Below are 17558 nucleotides of genomic sequence, written 5' to 3' on the forward strand. Positions count from 1 at the left end.
GACATTTTTTAATGTAACTATAAATTGCTTCTTCTCGCTTTTAATGTTGATGTTGAGCATCTCCTCTGAGTTGATAAGGAAAAACTCACAAGTTTGCTAGCTAATTGGTAAACTGCTTAAAGATTACGAGATAGGGCAGAAGTCTGATGCATTTCTTCCTGAGAAGGCTACTGTTCACATAGTTTCCTTATTTACTGTAATTATGATAAAGGCTGTGCATCTCTTTGCATAGAACCTACCCTGAGTAGGCTGAGACAAAAAAAAAAAAGCAGAAAGTAAGCACTTAGTCTAAAAGAAAGAAGGAGGAGAAGGATTAAAAAAAAAAGGCAGAAGAGTACTGATGACAAAACAGTCCTATCAAGAAGGTAACCAACTTCGGTACTTCAGAGACTTCAGAAGTTTGTAAACCTCTAACCAGATATGAAAAAAAAAAAGCCATAAAAGGCAGACTATATTGCTGTAAAAACAAAGCATTGCTTAAACACCTAAGAACTTACAAATCTCAAAACAACCTCTTTTGTCAAATATAAAATGAAATCACAAGATATTAGAATGGCAATTGTAACTTCTGCCCTTCAGAAATGAAGTGCTGAGATTTGTTGACCAATTTGAACCACCACAGGAAAAACCCACCCATAAATAAATAAATAAATTTTGAGATGCTAAAACTTTTTAAAAACATGAGTATAAATGTTGAAAGACAGTGAAATGCTGAGCACCTGCAGATACCTTAATGCTAAATATGGAAGTAAATCAAGTTTGCCTTTTCATGATTTTTCCCCCTTCATTTAAGACGTAGTTCCTGTTTTCAAGAAATGAAAGTGAAAATACAGTAAAAGCACACACCACTTTAGTAGTTCTGAAAAATCTTACGACTGTAAAAGCAGTAATATTTTAGGAAGCACAGCCAAAAATACGCAAGTGTTATTAACCTAACCAGACTACTATGCTATACAAATTCCAAAAGAATGGCAACTCAAAGGACATGTGCAGATAGTTAAGTGTATGTCTTAATTTTGGAGTGCGTATGCTGAGCCCCCCCCTCAATTCCCTCGCTTCTAAAACCTACCAAAAGGTTTTGTGTTGTCTAAAAAGCTATCAGGTTGCCATTAGCAATCAGTTCCCCTCTTGAAGTCTAAACTGCCTAAAAAAAATAAAAGTATCTATATTCAAAAAACAATGAGGTTGAGAATTTTTCAGACAGCCAGGAAGGTAAGACAGCCCTCCAAGCGCTTTCTAGATTGACTCTCCATATCCTTGAGCTGCAAAAAGCTGTTGCTAAATTCCTTCTTGCTACTATTACAGCTTCAGTTACAGATTCTCAAAGCAGGAAGCAAAAACCAGCTTGTTCTGTGTGATCTGCTAATACAAGCATCCTATTACAGTTATCTATCCAACAAAGGTAGACTGTGAAGACAGGGCAAAAGCTACCATATGTTTTATTTGGGTATTTTGAAAGTCATGTTTTTAAGGGCAGAGGAGCTCCACTTCTCCGTGTTTTCAAGCCAGATCATGTATCACAAAAGTACGCAAAAAAGTACTGGAAGTTTCTCTGTAACAGTCTTGCTGTTAATGCAGAAGACTGCCTCTGAGCAACCAAGAAAGCATACACCAGCCAGCAGCTCCACATCTTCCTTACCGCCTTCTTGTAAGGACTCCAAAATCATTCCCACCCTCCCCCAGCTACTCAAGCTCTCAATATTAGGCAAGTGGGCAACATTCCTCCCTGCTTCTTCTTTACGAATGAAGGAAACTGGAAGTGAAGTGGTCACCAAATCTCAAGCTGAACTTGGAAACAAAATTCATTCCGCCTTCTTTGACTACCCCTCAAATAACCCTCGAAAATGCCCAACATTTTTGTGGGCAGCAAATTGCAAATAGCCTCTTGAGACTTTTGTCCTGCATGCAGTGCATTACAATTTTCCATGTGTGCACATGGAATCAAATATAACATGATTTACTGTGATGTAAGCACAGTGAGAAAGGGAAACAGACTTTGTCAAGTTAAACAGTATTCCTATGTGTTAGATTGAAATGATGGAGAAGGAGGGGAAAAAAAAAGGAAAATGATATTTTTTTCAGATAGCTTCAAAAATTGGCATGTTGCTAACTCTCAAGGAGAAAAAAGGCAGTTCTCAGCTAGTTTATTCATACTTGTCTCTTGCCGTAACTAAGACTCAGCACAAAAGCGAATTAGTACAAGAAAAGCTGCTAAATCAAAGTAGCATCTTCTAATGCATGCTTACCAATTACAAATTAAAGATGGAGATAGGTATATTTCATTTAATTAAAAAGCACAGTATCAAAAAGTGAAGACTGTTACCCTTGAGGAGAAGGAAACTGAGATACAGTCATGAACTTGGCCTCATCCATCCTCAGCAGTTCTATCTGCACCCTTGTATGTCGCAAACACGGCAGGGAATAAATGACCTCTGGAAAACCCCTGATAGACACTGCAGGCTCAGAACTACAGGAACACACACAAATAAGGGGCTTTCTTGAACAAAGTACATTAAAAGGACGCTGCCTACAGATAAGGCACTACAAGGAACAGTTCTCATTCAGACTGCCAGAGCTCATACAGCAGCTGATAGGGCCCAAAGCAGGGGTGTGGGTCACAGCAGGGTAAGGCAATACTGAAACAGTAACCAATTTTCAAAATCATTTTGTAAATAGATTCTGTTACAGACAGGAGCAAAGCAAGAGATATTACACAAGTCTTGCAGAATGGCTAGGGCTTTGGGAGATACAGGAGCTCCGCAGTTCAGGAATCCCTGCAAAATAGTCAGGAACTAAGATGAATTATGCTAACAGTATGTAATGCTTGCAGCACAGTTATAGGCATGACCACAACCACACTCAAAGCAAGAATTCCTACTGAATGCGATAACCTGGTCAATAATTCCAATTGTCCTCTCTGGCCCTAAGTAGTTAGGAGTTTGATTTCAGGAGTCTAATTAAACCAGTCTGCCTCATCCCATTGCTAATTCCTTCCAGATGACTGCAATGGGAGTTGTGCTGGTGGTGAATCTGTCCTCCTTTTCCTCTTCTGTTCTATTCTGAGAAGGTAATATAACACAAGGCCAAAAGTTGAGTACAATGAATCCCAATAATTTAATTTTGTAATCAAAAGATGAGTCAGCATATAGACTTAAATAGTTTAACAGTTTAACCTCTATCTTCACATTTTTATCCTTACTGTACCAGTACTATGCCCAACCTTATTTGTGCTGGGGGTGATTTTTCCAGGCCTCACCATGTTTTCAGAAAATTGATTTTATAGGGAAAAAAGGGTTAATAAAACCGTTGCCATCATATAAGATTTATTAGAATTGTCTTAAAAGACAGGGAATAGCCTGACCTGAGTGACTGAAAACTTTCAGAAACCATAAAGTAACAACAAATCTCAAACTCCACACCAATATCTTTAAGCAGCTCAAACACACAATGCACAACAACACAAAACACCCTTCATAAACATTACTGCATCATTTTAAAAAATGCAGAATGCTAAGAAGGTCCAAGGAATGAAATCCACCACACTAGGCACGATAAAAATAACGTAATAAGCAAACTACATGGTGCGTTCTGGGAAACACTAGTAACCCTCAAACAACGGCAGCAGAGGGGAACAGACAGATCAAAAACAGGCAGACCAGCTTTGCATGCAGAAAGGTTTTCCTGGAGTACTACTGCACTACCAGACAGAAAGAAGCAGAAGCCAAAGCAGCATAAGCAAGGCTAGCACCCTCCCTTCACCTATTGTTAGTTCCAAAATACTTAATAACAGCACTAGCCCCTTATACACTCCACAGCTATGGCCTACTAAAGGTCTGATTGGTATGCCACGTCTTTTTTCTCAAATCCTCACTACACGAGAACCTACTTAACACGAGGCAATACCAATTGGAGTTCACATATTAGTAATAAGATCACTGTAGCTGAAGTACATGGTTGACACACTATTGATGACAATTTTCTACTTCACCCAACTCAGATATTCCAGGTTAATCAACACAAAGTTAGTTGCCTGGGGAAACAAAAAACAATAGAATATTATTTTAAGTTACTAAAAATGTGAGCCTTATGGGTAAGCTATGCTCAAGAGAGTCAATCTAAACAGTGTGTAACCGTACAGGAATATGAGAATTTAAAATATTTATACTGATTGCTGATTTAACTATTGTAACAGCAGGAAAAAGAACACTCGTTGTGTGTTCAGTGAGGGAATCAGGTTGTCACCTAGCTTAATTAACTTCTCACTGAGACATTTTCATTTGTATTTATGTCAATTTGCTTTATATTCAAAATTCTCTATATCATTACTAGCCAGTTTATTTCCCCAAACCAACCAAATCCCTCACTTTTGATAAGAGTTAACCGTTACTAATAAGAGTCTCATTGGATCTACAGGTGGCTTAAAACACCTCATGGATGGAAAAAACACTTATTACAGTTGCCTTTTGAATTCTGAGCAAAAGATCTCCAACAGATCTAAAAGTCGCCGCTCCAGCATTTAAATTTTGTGTAAGAACAATACACATCAGAACAACTCAGTGTTACACAATGTAAAAAGGTTACTGAACACATTCATTAAAATCCTGATTACGTGAATTTCATAAACAGATAACACAACTTACAGTAACAGCTGTGTCATGCGTTTGGACTGCTTAAGCCTTCATCCCACATTTTGTTGATGAAGCTACACTGGCTTTAATGTTAAAGACATTAAAGCAATCATATCCATGTCATGATGAGGAGGTAGAACATGAGACCCTGCTCCTTTAAACTGAAAAGAATTCAGAACTTTTCCCAAGAACTAAATGCATTTCTAAATAAGATACATACAGGCACACGTAGCTTTCAGTCCAAGGTAAAACATAAAACTGCTTAAGAATAAAATTCTAAAAATAAACAGTAACAAAAAAAAGAACAGAATTAGAGGTGAAACTGTTAATACGGCCTAACTCCAAGCTGAAACCACTACTGAAACTGCCAGTATTCATACTTCCTTTATACAGAATCACACACTGAATCATTAAGGTTGGAAAAGACCTCCAAGGTCATCCAGTCCAACTGTCCACCACTGCCCACTAAACCATGTCCCTCAGTACCACATCTAAACATTTCTTGAATGCTTCCAAGGATGGTGACTCAACCACCTTCCTGGACAGCCCATTCCAGCTCCTACCACTCTTTCAGAGAAGTTTTTCCTAATATCCAAACTGAATCTCCCATGGTGCAACTTAAGGCCATTCCCGCTAATTCTTCCACTGTTACCTAGAAGAGGCCAACCCCCACCTCAGCACAGTCTTCTTTTCAGGTAGTTGTAGAGAGCAGTAAAGTCTCCCCTGAGTCACCTCTTCCCCACACTGAACAATCCCAGTTCCCTCAGCTGCTCCTCCTAAGACTTGTGCTCCAGAGTCCTCACCAGCTTCATTGCCCTTCACTGGACGCGATCCAGGGCCTTGATGTCTTTCTTGTACTGAAGGGTCCAAAACTGAACACAGTACTCAAGATGGGGACTCACCAGAGCTGATTAAGGGTGACAACCACCACCCTGCTCCTGCTGGTTACACTATTTCTGACACACGTCAGGATGTTGCTGGCCACCTGGCTCATGTTCAGCTGAGCATCAACCAATGCCCCCAAGTCCTTTTCCTCCACACACTGTTTTAGCCATTCTGCCTCAACCCCACAGCATTGTCTTAGGTTGTTGTGACTAAGTTGCAAGATCCAGCACCTGGTCTTGCTGAACTTCATCCCATTGGCCTCAGCCCAGCAATCCAGTCAGTCCAGATCCCTCTGTATGGCCATCCTAGCCTGAGGCATGTCAACACTTCCTCCTAGCTTGGTGTCATCTGCAAACTTACTGAGGGTGCGCTCAATGCCCTTATCCGAGTCATCAATATATTGAACAGGACAGGCCTCACTACTGACCCCTAGGGAACACCACTTGTAACTGGTCACCAGCTGGATTCAACTCCATTCACCCTCACTCTTCGGGCCTGGCCATGCAACCAGTTCTTTACCCAGCAAAGAGTGTACCGGTCCAGGCCATGGGCTGCCAGCTTCACAAGAGGAATACCGTGGGAGACAGTGTTTAAGGTTTTAGTGACGCCTAGGTAGTTTATATCAACATTTCACACTCTGCTTTTATCTCATTTATTATGTTACTTCCTTGCTTAGCTCCTTGCAAAAAGGACCTATTCAGGAGTGCAGCTGTCCCAGCGCTGAGCAATAAAGCTGCAAGCTCCTACTTTATCCCCTATCTCAGATGCAGATTTTCTGCCCACAGGAGGCTTGCTGCTGCTGAAGGCAGTTTGTTTCCTGCATTTATCCCGCTTTTTGGGAGAGCCCAGCCCACCCGCCAGCACGCAGCAAGACAATGCTTTCAGGTAGAGAACAAGCTGTTATTTGTCTAAGCGGGAACTAGTTAATGTGTAGCACGTTATTGTTGTTTCCTTCCTCTCGTCCCCCGCATACTTCCGAGAGCAGCGGGTAGCAGGGCAGGTCGGCACACAGTGGCAGATGAATGCCTCGAACACCGCAGTGAGGACCTCAGAACGGCCAACTCAGCCGCAGCAAACCCGCACGCGCGGCCGCGGGAGCAGCAGCGGAGCTCCTCCAGGGCGCCCGCCCGGCCCCAGGCTGCGCCTCGTCTCCATCCGCGGCCGCGGAGGCGCCGCCGGGGCTGCCCTGCCGCCTCCTGAGGGTGCGGGTCCGCGCAAAGGCTTCCGCCTATGGCCAATCCCGCTCCATACAGCCCGGCGGCAGCCCCCGCCGCCGCGCCCCGCTCTCCCCGCCCCGCTCCCCGAGCCCCTCGGTGCAGCAGTCAGGCCCCGCGGCCGACCCCGAACTGCAGGCCGCTTCCCCTCGGCGGGACGCTGCGAGGGAACAGGCGGCGACCCGCACCCCACCTCCCCTGGGCCGTACCTCGGCTGAGATCGAGGGGGACGTTCTCCTCGCCGCTGTCGTTGCGACCTGCGGGAACAGGGAGAGAAGCAGAGACCGCGTTAGGCGGGCGGCGAGAAAAGAGCCAAGGGAAGACAGAAGGAGGCGGCGGGGGGAAGACGGACGGGTGAGAGAGGCAGCGGGGCGCCGGGAATCGGGCGGCGCGGCCCGGCCGGGAGCCTTACCTCGGATGCGGAGGTGCCTCAGCGAGCGGGCGCGGAGGCTCACCGCCATGTTTACGGCCCCGCAGTCACAACACCGGAAACCTCTCCCGCTCTCGCGAGAAAAACTCCACGGAGCCGCCACGGCCGCGCACGGCGCCTCCGCCCCGCCCCGCCCCGCCCTGCCCCGCCCACCACGTCGCGCCGCCGGCGGGAGCCACGCGGGGGCGGCTGAGGGTAGGAGTTGGGTGGCCGGGGACCCCGCGCCGTCAGCGCCGGCCTCGGGCCGAGCCCCGCGGGGAGGGCGGGCGAGGCCCTCAGGAGAAGGGGTTTCTGAGGTCTTTTTTGAGGTCTTCCTGCTCGGTTCTCCTTTTTGTAGTGCTGCACTTGCCCCGTGGAGCGGTGGTGGCTCGGGGGATGACGTGTGGCAGCGCACACCCCGGGTGTGCTAGTGTGCACAGCAATTAAGAACAGAAAGGAAAATAATATCCATTCGTTGCTCTATTTTAGTTGCAATGGGTCCCTGCGGTCTCAAGCGTGGATCTGTTTATTTCCTTGAGATTTGTTAATAAAATCAGCGTGTGTGAGAAAAGCTTTCACTGAAGGAAGGCCCTGCGCAGACCCAGCAGATTTGCCTGCACCCATTTGTCCTTTCCAGGCAGAAACCCACCCAGCGCTCACAGCTTGTTCCCTGCCCTGGCACTGGGCGGCTGCAGCCCACACACGGCCCACAGCAGGATGCACAAGACAGGAAAGTAATGTCCGTGCTGAAGGGCAGGATTGGCCCTACAGGCATAGATCCACCAACTCAGGTCACTGTTTCAATGCTTTAGCGTTCTCTCCTTGTCATGGGTTGTCTTTCAGTTCAGCTCCTGTGCTACTGCCCTAAAAACTGGTGTTCTAAACGTGAACACTGATTTAGGTGGTTACAAGTAGCCGTCTCTCAAAGCCAGAGCAGAGAGGGGTTGTGGCATTCCTTTCAACCTTCTGGCATTGCAGCTCATGATAGACATGTGAGAACCTTGTTTTAATAGGATTATGTCACCTTTATTTAGTCTAAAAAGCCACTGTCAACAATTTCCTATTTCAATTTTTGCTTATTAAACAAGAGACTAATGTCCTTGATGGATTCCAGGTTCTCAACATTTAGAAGTAGAAATAATAAGATCTTCTTCGCACTTAACACAAGGCTGAAGTGTAACAGACTTGCTTTAATGGTTTCATCAATATGCCTCAGGGGTTCCCTTTGAAATTTCATGTCCAGGGAATCCTTGACTTCCTGAAAATGCCAAATTAACCACTGCTTTTGGTAGTAATACTGCATCCTGTCTACTAGAGGTGCTGCTGGGACTCGTTAATTTCACATCAGCTTTGAAGCACAGTGGAGTGTTGGCCTGGTCTTAAGCTTCTGAGTTGGACTTGAACCTTTAATCTATGTGAGAAGTGTTGGTGCCATGCAGCACTTAACTCTTCCCTAATAGGTACACAGTCTGACAGACACACTACTTTATGAAAGAACACTTTTCAGCATGGACATCAAGACTTGTTGGAGTGATATTTCAACTCCAGCTGTCTCTTCTAGCATTTTGTTCTTGCAGAAAAGAGACACTGTTTAATAATCAAAATATTTCACTGAAGTCTTTGTTTTTTTTGTTTGTTTGTTTGTTTGTTTTTCCCCTTTTTCCCTCATTAAATAGAGTTGTGCAGATAACATTCAGGTTGTCTCTGATTCTGACAGGCAGAACAGTGTCCCAATATCACTTATGAGTGGGAACACATAAGGCTACATGAAAGATAGTTTGGAGTGTAAGTAATATTTTCGGCAATCAAAATATATATATTTATATATGTTAAGATTTTTATTGGAAAATGCAAAATAGCAAGGATGCACCAGTCTTAACTACCAGTTAAGGAGCTCTACACAAGAAGAAAATAAAAAAGCCTGCTGCAGAAGGAAGTGTGGCCCTTAAAATGTCACGGCTATAGCTGCATGAGGAGCCTTCACTCTGCCGGAGGGCATTTTGAGATCTTATTCTGGAGATTTGCTTTCTGTTCTTTCTTTTATTAAATGTGGGGAAAGGATCACGAGAAAAAAAAAAAAAATTGTTTTAGATTCCTTGCCTGCATAACATTTTCTACACATATGTGTAAACTACTCAGGAGGGGGAACACCAGGGCAAACAGAACAAAGCAACAAGAACAGTTATTTTGTTGATTTGGTGGGGTGGGGGTGGAATTAATACCAGGGTGGCAAATATCTTCACCAGTCCGGTGACTTCTCTGTGTCACGGATTTATCCACGAGGCAGTCTATTTAATTTATTAATTTTGACTTTTACTGTCCATAAGTAATCAAAGAAAAAAAATGTTTTAGTAGCCACATGGAAAATAAAGCTCCTTTGGTTTTACTTTTATTTCCTCCTCTGCGTGCCAGAGACTCATGAAGAAACACCTTTGTTCCATCATTCTCTAATGAGAAGATGGTAATTTTTGTCTCCTCACGTGTGAGATTATGGTAGTGACAGCATTTGTACATCTACTAGAGTTCTGCAATATGCTGTAGAGAAGGCTGCTACCTGTACTATAAATCTTCAGGGTTTAAAACCTAGTGTGAAGATACAGGAGAAGTTTCTCCTACTTGTTTGGAGTCAAAGAAATGCAGGTACAAGAGACAAGCTGAGGGCAGAGCCTCAGGTGGCTGAAATTGCTGAAACACTGTGGAAGTGAGTGGAAATGTGCAATTTACCTCAGCTGTAACCTGCTCTTCACAGTCATGTAGAAGGAGGAAAAAAAAAAGCAGAAAAGTATAAATCAAGCCACAGAGATGAGACGTTAGCTGTCTGAATTGAAGTGAGCTATGACAATTTGGATTTGTTGTACTTTATCTCTCCTAGGTATGCTTGTAATAATCCTCCTTAATTTTCAATATCATGAAATTGGTTTTAGATAGATGTAAAATCCCAAATGACAATGAAGAGGAAGAGAAGAAAAAACAGTGAATGAGACAAAAAGTTTTAAGAAAAATCATTGCTTCTTTTGCTATCTCTATACTGTTAGTAAGAACTTTGTAATTACTCTTTTTGTTCTGACTTTTTCTTCTCTACCCAAATTCTTTAGAAAGGGTGAGACCTCAGCTGTATTTTCTCCTGTCAAGAAAAACTGTCATTGAAATGGAAGGTGTAGGGAAACCACCATCCATTGAATGAAGTATCCTGAAAGCAGTTTCATTGTCAAATGGGATCAAAAATGGTCTAAATCAGCTCTTTTCTTGGGGTGAGTATCTCTTTGCATTGGATCCTGCCAGAGGATCTAAGAAAATGTGAATGTGGGAAAGTTCTGCTGAAACCCTGGCTGAATTTGGGGTACAGGAAAGGGCAGGGGGGGGTCATCAGGACTCCGCAGCTGTCCTGAGCCAAAGGTTTCTGCTTCAGCCAGTGTGGCTGCTGAGAACATTGTGGTCCAGTGCTCAGAACTGCCCCAGGCCCTGCTTTAAGTGACCAGAATGGGCACCCTCACCACGCTTGAGCTCTGGGCTGTGGTCGGTGTGTGGCTGAGCAGAGAACGTGCAAAAGAAGCACGAGGTGTGTGTGGATGCTGTTTGTTTTGAGGTGAGTGTTAAGCCCCACAGCCTGCCAGCTTTTCATCTGGATGAATAATGGCCACACACTCACCAAGCTGCCTGGAGAAAAAGCGAGGGGCAATTTGCAGCTTGCTCCCTGCAAGGCTTTTCCCACCGTGTTTACTCTTTGAGGTGTGATTGCTTTCTTGGTGAACGTGGTGTATTCCTAATACATTCCCATGCGAGTCTTCTCAGATACAATCCAAATGGTGTCCTTCTACGTATATTTTTATGGAAAACGCATTTGGTACATCTTTGAAGTTACACAATTACATAGTACAAAACTATGATTAACAATAAAACAGTTTGCAGCAGCAAAATGATTTGGCTAAAGAACAACAATTAGTATGTTCTTCTGGAGTCACTCTGAGTTTGATCTAAGTTAATTCATGAATGCAGTAATCTTAAATCCAACTGGAAGTAAAATAAATAAATAAACAAACAAAGAAATAAAATCTGAATTGATTGCAGCTGGGTAAAATGTTAATATTTCCTCATTACCCAGTAATGGAGGGAATTAAAAAGCTAACGTGGAGCACATAGAAAATTATGCAAGAGCAGCAATAAGTGGCATAGTAAAGCAACAATAACCAGCTGCAGAATAACAGCATGTCAAGTGATGCAACAAGTCTTCCTGATTAACTGGGCAGGTTGCTAACTGGATGGTTAATTAGTGCAACCTCTCATTTAAGCACCCATTCATGTCAGATTTTTCACAGCATTCTGTGCTGCATAATCCTGTTGTAGCTGTGAAAAGCAACAGGTGTTCAGTCTGTGTATGGTTAGCATATTAATTAGACCTGAGGAAAAAAACCACAGCTGTCGAGTGTTTCACTCCAAATAAATCCCACTTACCGGGCTGAAGCTATACATACATGCATAATTTATCACCACTTGATTCAAAATCTCTATGGCAGCAAAGCTTTTTTTTTCTTTAAGCTTTCATTATTGTTTTATTTTAAATTGAGCCTTGGCCAAAAAGGTTTGTACCATTGTATGGTTTGGTCTCCATTAGGAAATCACAGAATTGTATCATAGACTCATAGAATGGCTTCGGTTGGAAGGGGCCATAAAAATCATCAATCTTCAACCCCCCTGCTGGAAGCACTTGAGTTTATTTAGAGTAGGTTAACTTATTAATTTTTATTCAAGCTCTAAGTAGTTTGATTTACTTACATACAGCATCTCAACTTAATTACTGAAAAAAAAAAACCCTCCTCAAATACTCTTTGGTCTAATTTGAAGCGCTATGGCAAAAACAGCATAGATCACAAACACAAGAATTGTTAAACTCTTCTCAGCTGTTGGCACGGCAGAGAACCACTGCTGGTGTCAAGCATAGAATCTGGCATCTTGTTCCAACAATGGGCATTTAGACTGAGCAATCTTAAAAAATGAGACAAAAATTCAAGTGCCAGGAGCAGGAAAGCAGAAGTAGGGGGAGAGCTCAATGAAATGAAAAGGGAAAGGAACGGGGAAACAGGGAAGCAAAGGACACGATGCTGTAGTCAGAGGATCGAGGAAAAGAGGAATAACTATAAGGAAGAGGAAGTAATTGTGAAAGCAAGTGGAAGCATGCTGATCATGTCTCACGCAGAGAAGAGGGCAGTGACACCCTGACCCAGCGTGTCTTTGAGTCTTTGGCTTACCTGAAGGAGCTGGGTAGGACAGAGAGCTGGGCTGGGGGCATGGCATGCCCTCAGGCAGAGCAAGGAGGGGTCGGGGGCCCCATGCCCCATGCTGGCACTCTGTGTGCATTTCCCACCCGAAGCCCACATGCGCCAACAAGGGAGCAGGTGGCTTTTCCCGCTAAGGAGTTGGGAATCAGGAATCAGGCCAAAAAGAGAATTAGAAGGGAGGGGAAAAAGCTGGTACAGATTTTTCTTTTCTTTGTCTGTCTCATGATGCTTGAGCTGTAGGATTTGGAGATACTGCTGAAGTAACACGAATGGTGGTGTTTCCTGAGACCGCTGCTATCCCCTTAATTCACATTTCATTCGTGTACGTGTTGACATTTTGCATACTTCCTTGGTGCTTAAGAGAGAACGTACTAAGATTAAGCAGTGTTTCTAAGTGCATTAGGAATGAAAATAGTTTCCTGTGTTCTTTTCAGCAAGGTCTGTGATATAAAAACCCTTGAGCATGAAACTTTATACATTTAATAACAGCTTAATCCATTCTCTCCATATGGTTTAAAGGAAGGGAAATAGAGATAATTCAACAAATTCTACATATATTCAGGAGCTGGTGATCTAAGAACAGAGAATAAAAGCCATGTGAGCTCCTGGCTGTTTTGTTCTACCCAGCAAAGAAGGGGATTTGCGACCATCATGCTGCACAGGTGGCACTCTGTGGTGCTGCGGCCATGCTGAGCAGTGGGGAGAGGGAGAGGTCTCCTGCCCAATGGGAGTGCTGGGAGGTGCTGGGGATGGACCCTTTGGCTGGAACGCTACCTGGTTCCTTGGCAGTAGGGATGGAGGGCTATGCTGCCATGCTGGTGGAGCGACTTCTCAGAAATGAGTTAATTCTCCCAGAACAAGTCTGAATATCTCAGCCCAGTGTCTCCCCAGACCATGTGCGCTGAAGGCTGCAGTTCTGGCCATAGCCGTAGGGATGGCTCAGACCATGACAGCAAACTTGGTGTCCACACAAGGGTTGGGGGAAAGCAACTGTAAGTGAGGAGATGAATAGGCATTTCACTATATCATCTGAGCCATTATTTAAATCAAATTTCAGTGGTAGCCCCGATCTGCCCTTTTTACTACTGTGTGCTTGTAGTTAAAATATTTATTTTGGATGTACACATTTTTCAAGCATAAAGTGATTTCTCTCTCCTCTTTACTTTTAAGCACTGGGAGAAGCAAAGAACAGAAAGAAGTGAGAGTGCTAATATAAGGAAAAAAAGCAATAAAATATCATTAATTTAGCTTTAGTAATATACTTTTATGCCCAGAACTAATGGATATGTGCCACAAATTGTCCTTTGTGCTTTCCTTTCATACACTGAAATGAGAACAAAATATTTTTCTGTCTCACAAGATAAGTCCATTCCTATTCATGAAAATCTGAGATCTCCTTGTGATGGATGCCATGGGACACAATACTTCTGGTGCAGCGGAGGCCAGGCAAGATTTGCAGAGCTGAACAGCTGCCTTTTCTGTTAGGTTTTGTCCAGCCCCTGCACTAAATGAGGCAGGGATCCTGTGGAAAAATCTCCCAAGCCATCCAGCAACTACTGACTGTGCACAGAGGCAGGCAGGACTGGGGCTGTGCAAATGCAAACTCGTGTTTCCTTGAGTTTGGGTGCTTCACTCTGTAGTGAGGCTGTGTGTGGAAGCTTTTCCTTGCAGGAGTATCTGTGGCTGGTGGTCAGATGTCCATTTTTATGGATCCATCATTTTTTCTCAGAAGTTGACTTATTTGCCACAAAATACATACACAGAGAAGGACACATGCATGCACACACCTATTTCAGCTGTAAAGCAACATGGTGCTTCATTCTTAACCTGCTGAATTTGGGCTCCTACACTGCATTTTCTTTCCCTTGCCAAAGCACCAATCTTTGCTGCTGAGGTGGTTTATGTAAGAGGATCACACATAGAGGAGGGTTTTGTTACCACCGACGAAGGAGTAGCCAGGGGATCTGCAATTATGAGGATCGAAAATATAAACCTCTTAGGCAGGAATGCACAGGAGATCAGTGGCATTCCTGCAGCCCAGGGAAAAGCCTGCGGTAAAAGCAGGGAAAATGCTCTAAAGCTGCTGAATCAGAGGAAAAATGCTCCTGCTTTTTGTTTTGCTTAGCTTGTTTACCAGGACACCATGGAGGTACAGCTGGAATGGAAAGCAGTGCTATTGAACTCAGCTGGGGTGTTCATGCTGAAGCCTGCTTTTTTGTCAATATTTTGGTGTTTTCTGTACTGAATGTTTTAGCAGGCACAGCCAAATACTCCAGGATTATAGACAGAGTTTGGAGAGGGAAAAAATGTCTGGAGAGAGAATAGTTTTCCTTTTGTTTCTTTATGAATTTTAGAAGGTAATACAACAAATTACTGGTGAGAAAGCCTTAAAATATAGCCTTTATTAAACTGACTAAGCAGTAGATTTTCCTGTTTGGAAATCTTTCTGCTTACATACCACTTTCTGAATGGCAACTACTGACAAACAAATGCCACATTGTAGCTGTGCTTCCATTGCAGCAATAATAAAAGTTGATTTTTACTCTGCTGCTCAGTGATAATTTCCAGAAGTTATTTTTCAGCTACTGCTGTTCTGGTTTGGCAGAAGATGGTGTGCCCACATGTCTTGGGAGAAAGCACACATTTATTCAGGAGAAAAACAATACAAAACAAAACAAAAGAAAACTGTATCCAGCTAATGGCATTGGTAAAGTAACAAAAAGAAAAATTTATTGTGATCTCAGTGTATAATACCTCATAACCATACTTCAACACCCTGTGCCAATCACACTATGTATTAAAGAACGCATAAATTTTTAGCATAAGGTATCTTATTATTATTTCTTACGATGATCTAGTGCACCATAAGATCAGTACAGAATCAACAAGGAAACACAGTACCTACATCACATTGAAGTTATGAAAATAGTAAAGCTATTCAAATGCATAACCAATAGATCTTAAAAGAATAAAATTCACATCTGTGCAGGGGAACAAAAGAGGTTTGTGTACTACTGAGATCCTTTAATGCAAGATAAAGTACATACAGAAGGAAAGTTCCTTTGTTGATCTTACTGCAATGCTTTGAGTTCTACAATGAGTTGAAACCAGAATAAGATTGGGCATATATACTTTGACATTTAACACAAACTCTTTATTTTTATTAACTATGTAAAGCATGAAAATATTTATCCTATTTTTAACTGACAAGGGGTCAAGTATTTCTGAACGTCTAAAGTTTGATACCGGAATTCGCTCCAGTTTGTTGTCACATTTCCTACCCACTGTATGTACCCTTTAGAAATCCCCGGAAAAAAAATTAATCAACCATGAGCAGCTAAGACATATTCATTGTATTTAACTTGAAAGGTCATGTTTTAAACTTGGGCGCAGGTGCTGATGTTTACACATAAAATTGGTGCTTGCATGTCTGGACGCTGGTTGTAACAGTAAATATGGAACTGGAAACTCAAGACTGCTTATAGCTTTTCTGTGTATTATCAGTGATTTTAAATACTGATATTATTCCTACAATTAATGTCATGTTTGTTATCATAGCATTCTTCCTATTTAGAGATATAATATACTTAGAACTATCAGTAAAAGGCACTTGTGTAAGATGAAATCTCAGCTCCACTGAAAGTGAATCCAAAATTCTGACTTCAGCAGAGCCAAAATTTCTTTCTTTATGTTTAGAAGCTAAACTTACCAGCTTGCTGCATTGCACTGTTTTGCATAATGTATTTCTCATATCTGCTCTTGAGGATTAGTGGAGGCTTGATTATCAAGAAGGACTTTCTGATCTAGCCACATTGGTTCTGACACATTTTTGATTATCTTGCAAAACTGCAAAAGCATCACACAGTACAAATAGATTCCATTTTCTGTACATGCTCACCCTCTTTACTGGGAGTTCACTGTAAACTTCTTTAGATTTCCAGTGAGTTCTGATACACAAGCAAGTCTAAAGTGATTATTATTATTATGGTTCATGCATCCATTTTAAACTGTATTGCTATCTGCTCATTCAGATGAAAGCACCACTAATTATCATGACCACTTTAGGAATAAATACTGTTTCTACAATGGATCAGCATGGAAATGTCTAATTTATATACCCTTATTCCAACAAGCCCAATGTAAAAAATATAACAGCTAAAAGATAACAATGGCATCAATAAATATACTTTTTAAATCTAGAAATTATTTTCCAACCAATTTATAAGCATGTAGGTCCATTTTAATGCCTAAAATATTATAGTGACAGTAATATATATTTAAACTACAAAGAAATTAAATCTTACCCCAAACATTCTGAAGATATTCAAAGCAGCACTACACTATAAACCAGATTGTTCTATGGCTTGTATCTCAGAGTGCGGTATGTAACATAACTTACTATTAATGTTACGATAGCCAAAAAGTACTTACAAAATAAAGACAGTTTTAGAAATCAGTAATCTATCACTAGCACAATACAGAAAAAGAAATTTTAGTAACGAAGGTACATGGCTGTACATGTCAGTGTAGCTAACACGTTTACAGTTGGAAAAGCAGGTGAGCAATACGTACTCTGATGCCCACTTTTGATTTCCTGTTTTCACAACAGGACATTATCCCCAAAGGAAGCATCTTTTCAGGATGCTGTCATACCCAGAGTGGCAGTCTCTGGAGTTCGTTAAAATGGAGCTACAGTAAAACTTGTCCACAGGGTTTGTTGTCCTTTGTATCCTTCGTAGACCTGGACTGGCCTCTTTGGGCAAAGCTAATTGAAGAATTGTTTTTACATGGAGCGTCAACACTGTAGAATGGAAGATGGTAACTTTAGTTTCAGTTCATATTCCCCACATTTGAATAGCTCTCATAAGTGGCAATACAAATATCTTACAAAGTAACAGAGAACAAAACCCTGAAATTATAAAAAATGCAAACCAACTATTGTACATTTAGAAGAGCATAAGCAATTAACTTATAATCATCTTTAATAATTTCTCTTGCTTGACAAGTAGAAGTCCAGCACAGATTTTGGTGTTTGATGAAGCTCTTACTCTCACAGAATTCTGCATTAGTCGTTATCATAGATGCAGTCTGAAATGGAAATAGAATGCAGAAAGATTAGCGTTCAGTACTTTGACTCCAGGATAAA

General features: G+C 42.1%; 2 protein-coding genes across 14 annotated transcripts in view; both read right to left on the bottom strand.

The window, feature by feature from the left end:
• RICTOR (RPTOR independent companion of MTOR complex 2) overlaps positions 1-7206 on the bottom strand; it is an 80132-nt gene extending 72926 nt beyond the window's left edge. Inside the window, exons 1-2 of the mRNA XM_003642978.6 lie at positions 7140-7206; positions 6937-6984 (exon numbers count right to left, since the gene is read on the bottom strand). Of these exons, the coding sequence (XP_003643026.1) occupies positions 6937-6984; positions 7140-7188 (97 nt within the window). The 5' untranslated portion in view covers positions 7189-7206. The remainder of the gene's footprint in view (positions 1-6936; positions 6985-7139) is intronic.
• A 7593-nt stretch (positions 7207-14799) lies between these two features.
• FYB1 (FYN binding protein 1) overlaps positions 14800-17558 on the bottom strand; it is a 62884-nt gene continuing 60125 nt past the window's right edge. For 11 of the 13 annotated variants that reach the window (XM_015277344.4, XM_015277343.4, XM_015277335.4 and 8 more), the window contains one exon: positions 15121-17500. In XM_015277344.4, the coding sequence (XP_015132830.1) occupies positions 17478-17500 (23 nt within the window). In that variant the 3' untranslated portion in view covers positions 15121-17477. Of the gene's footprint in view, positions 17501-17558 lie in introns of all 13 variants that reach the window. The other 2 variants (NM_001031451.2, NM_001397226.1) reach the window with 1 other exon arrangement.

Source organism: Gallus gallus, chromosome Z, assembly GCF_016699485.2.
Source record: "Gallus gallus isolate bGalGal1 chromosome Z, bGalGal1.mat.broiler.GRCg7b, whole genome shotgun sequence".
Classification (NCBI taxonomy): Eukaryota; Metazoa; Chordata; class Aves; order Galliformes; family Phasianidae; genus Gallus; species Gallus gallus.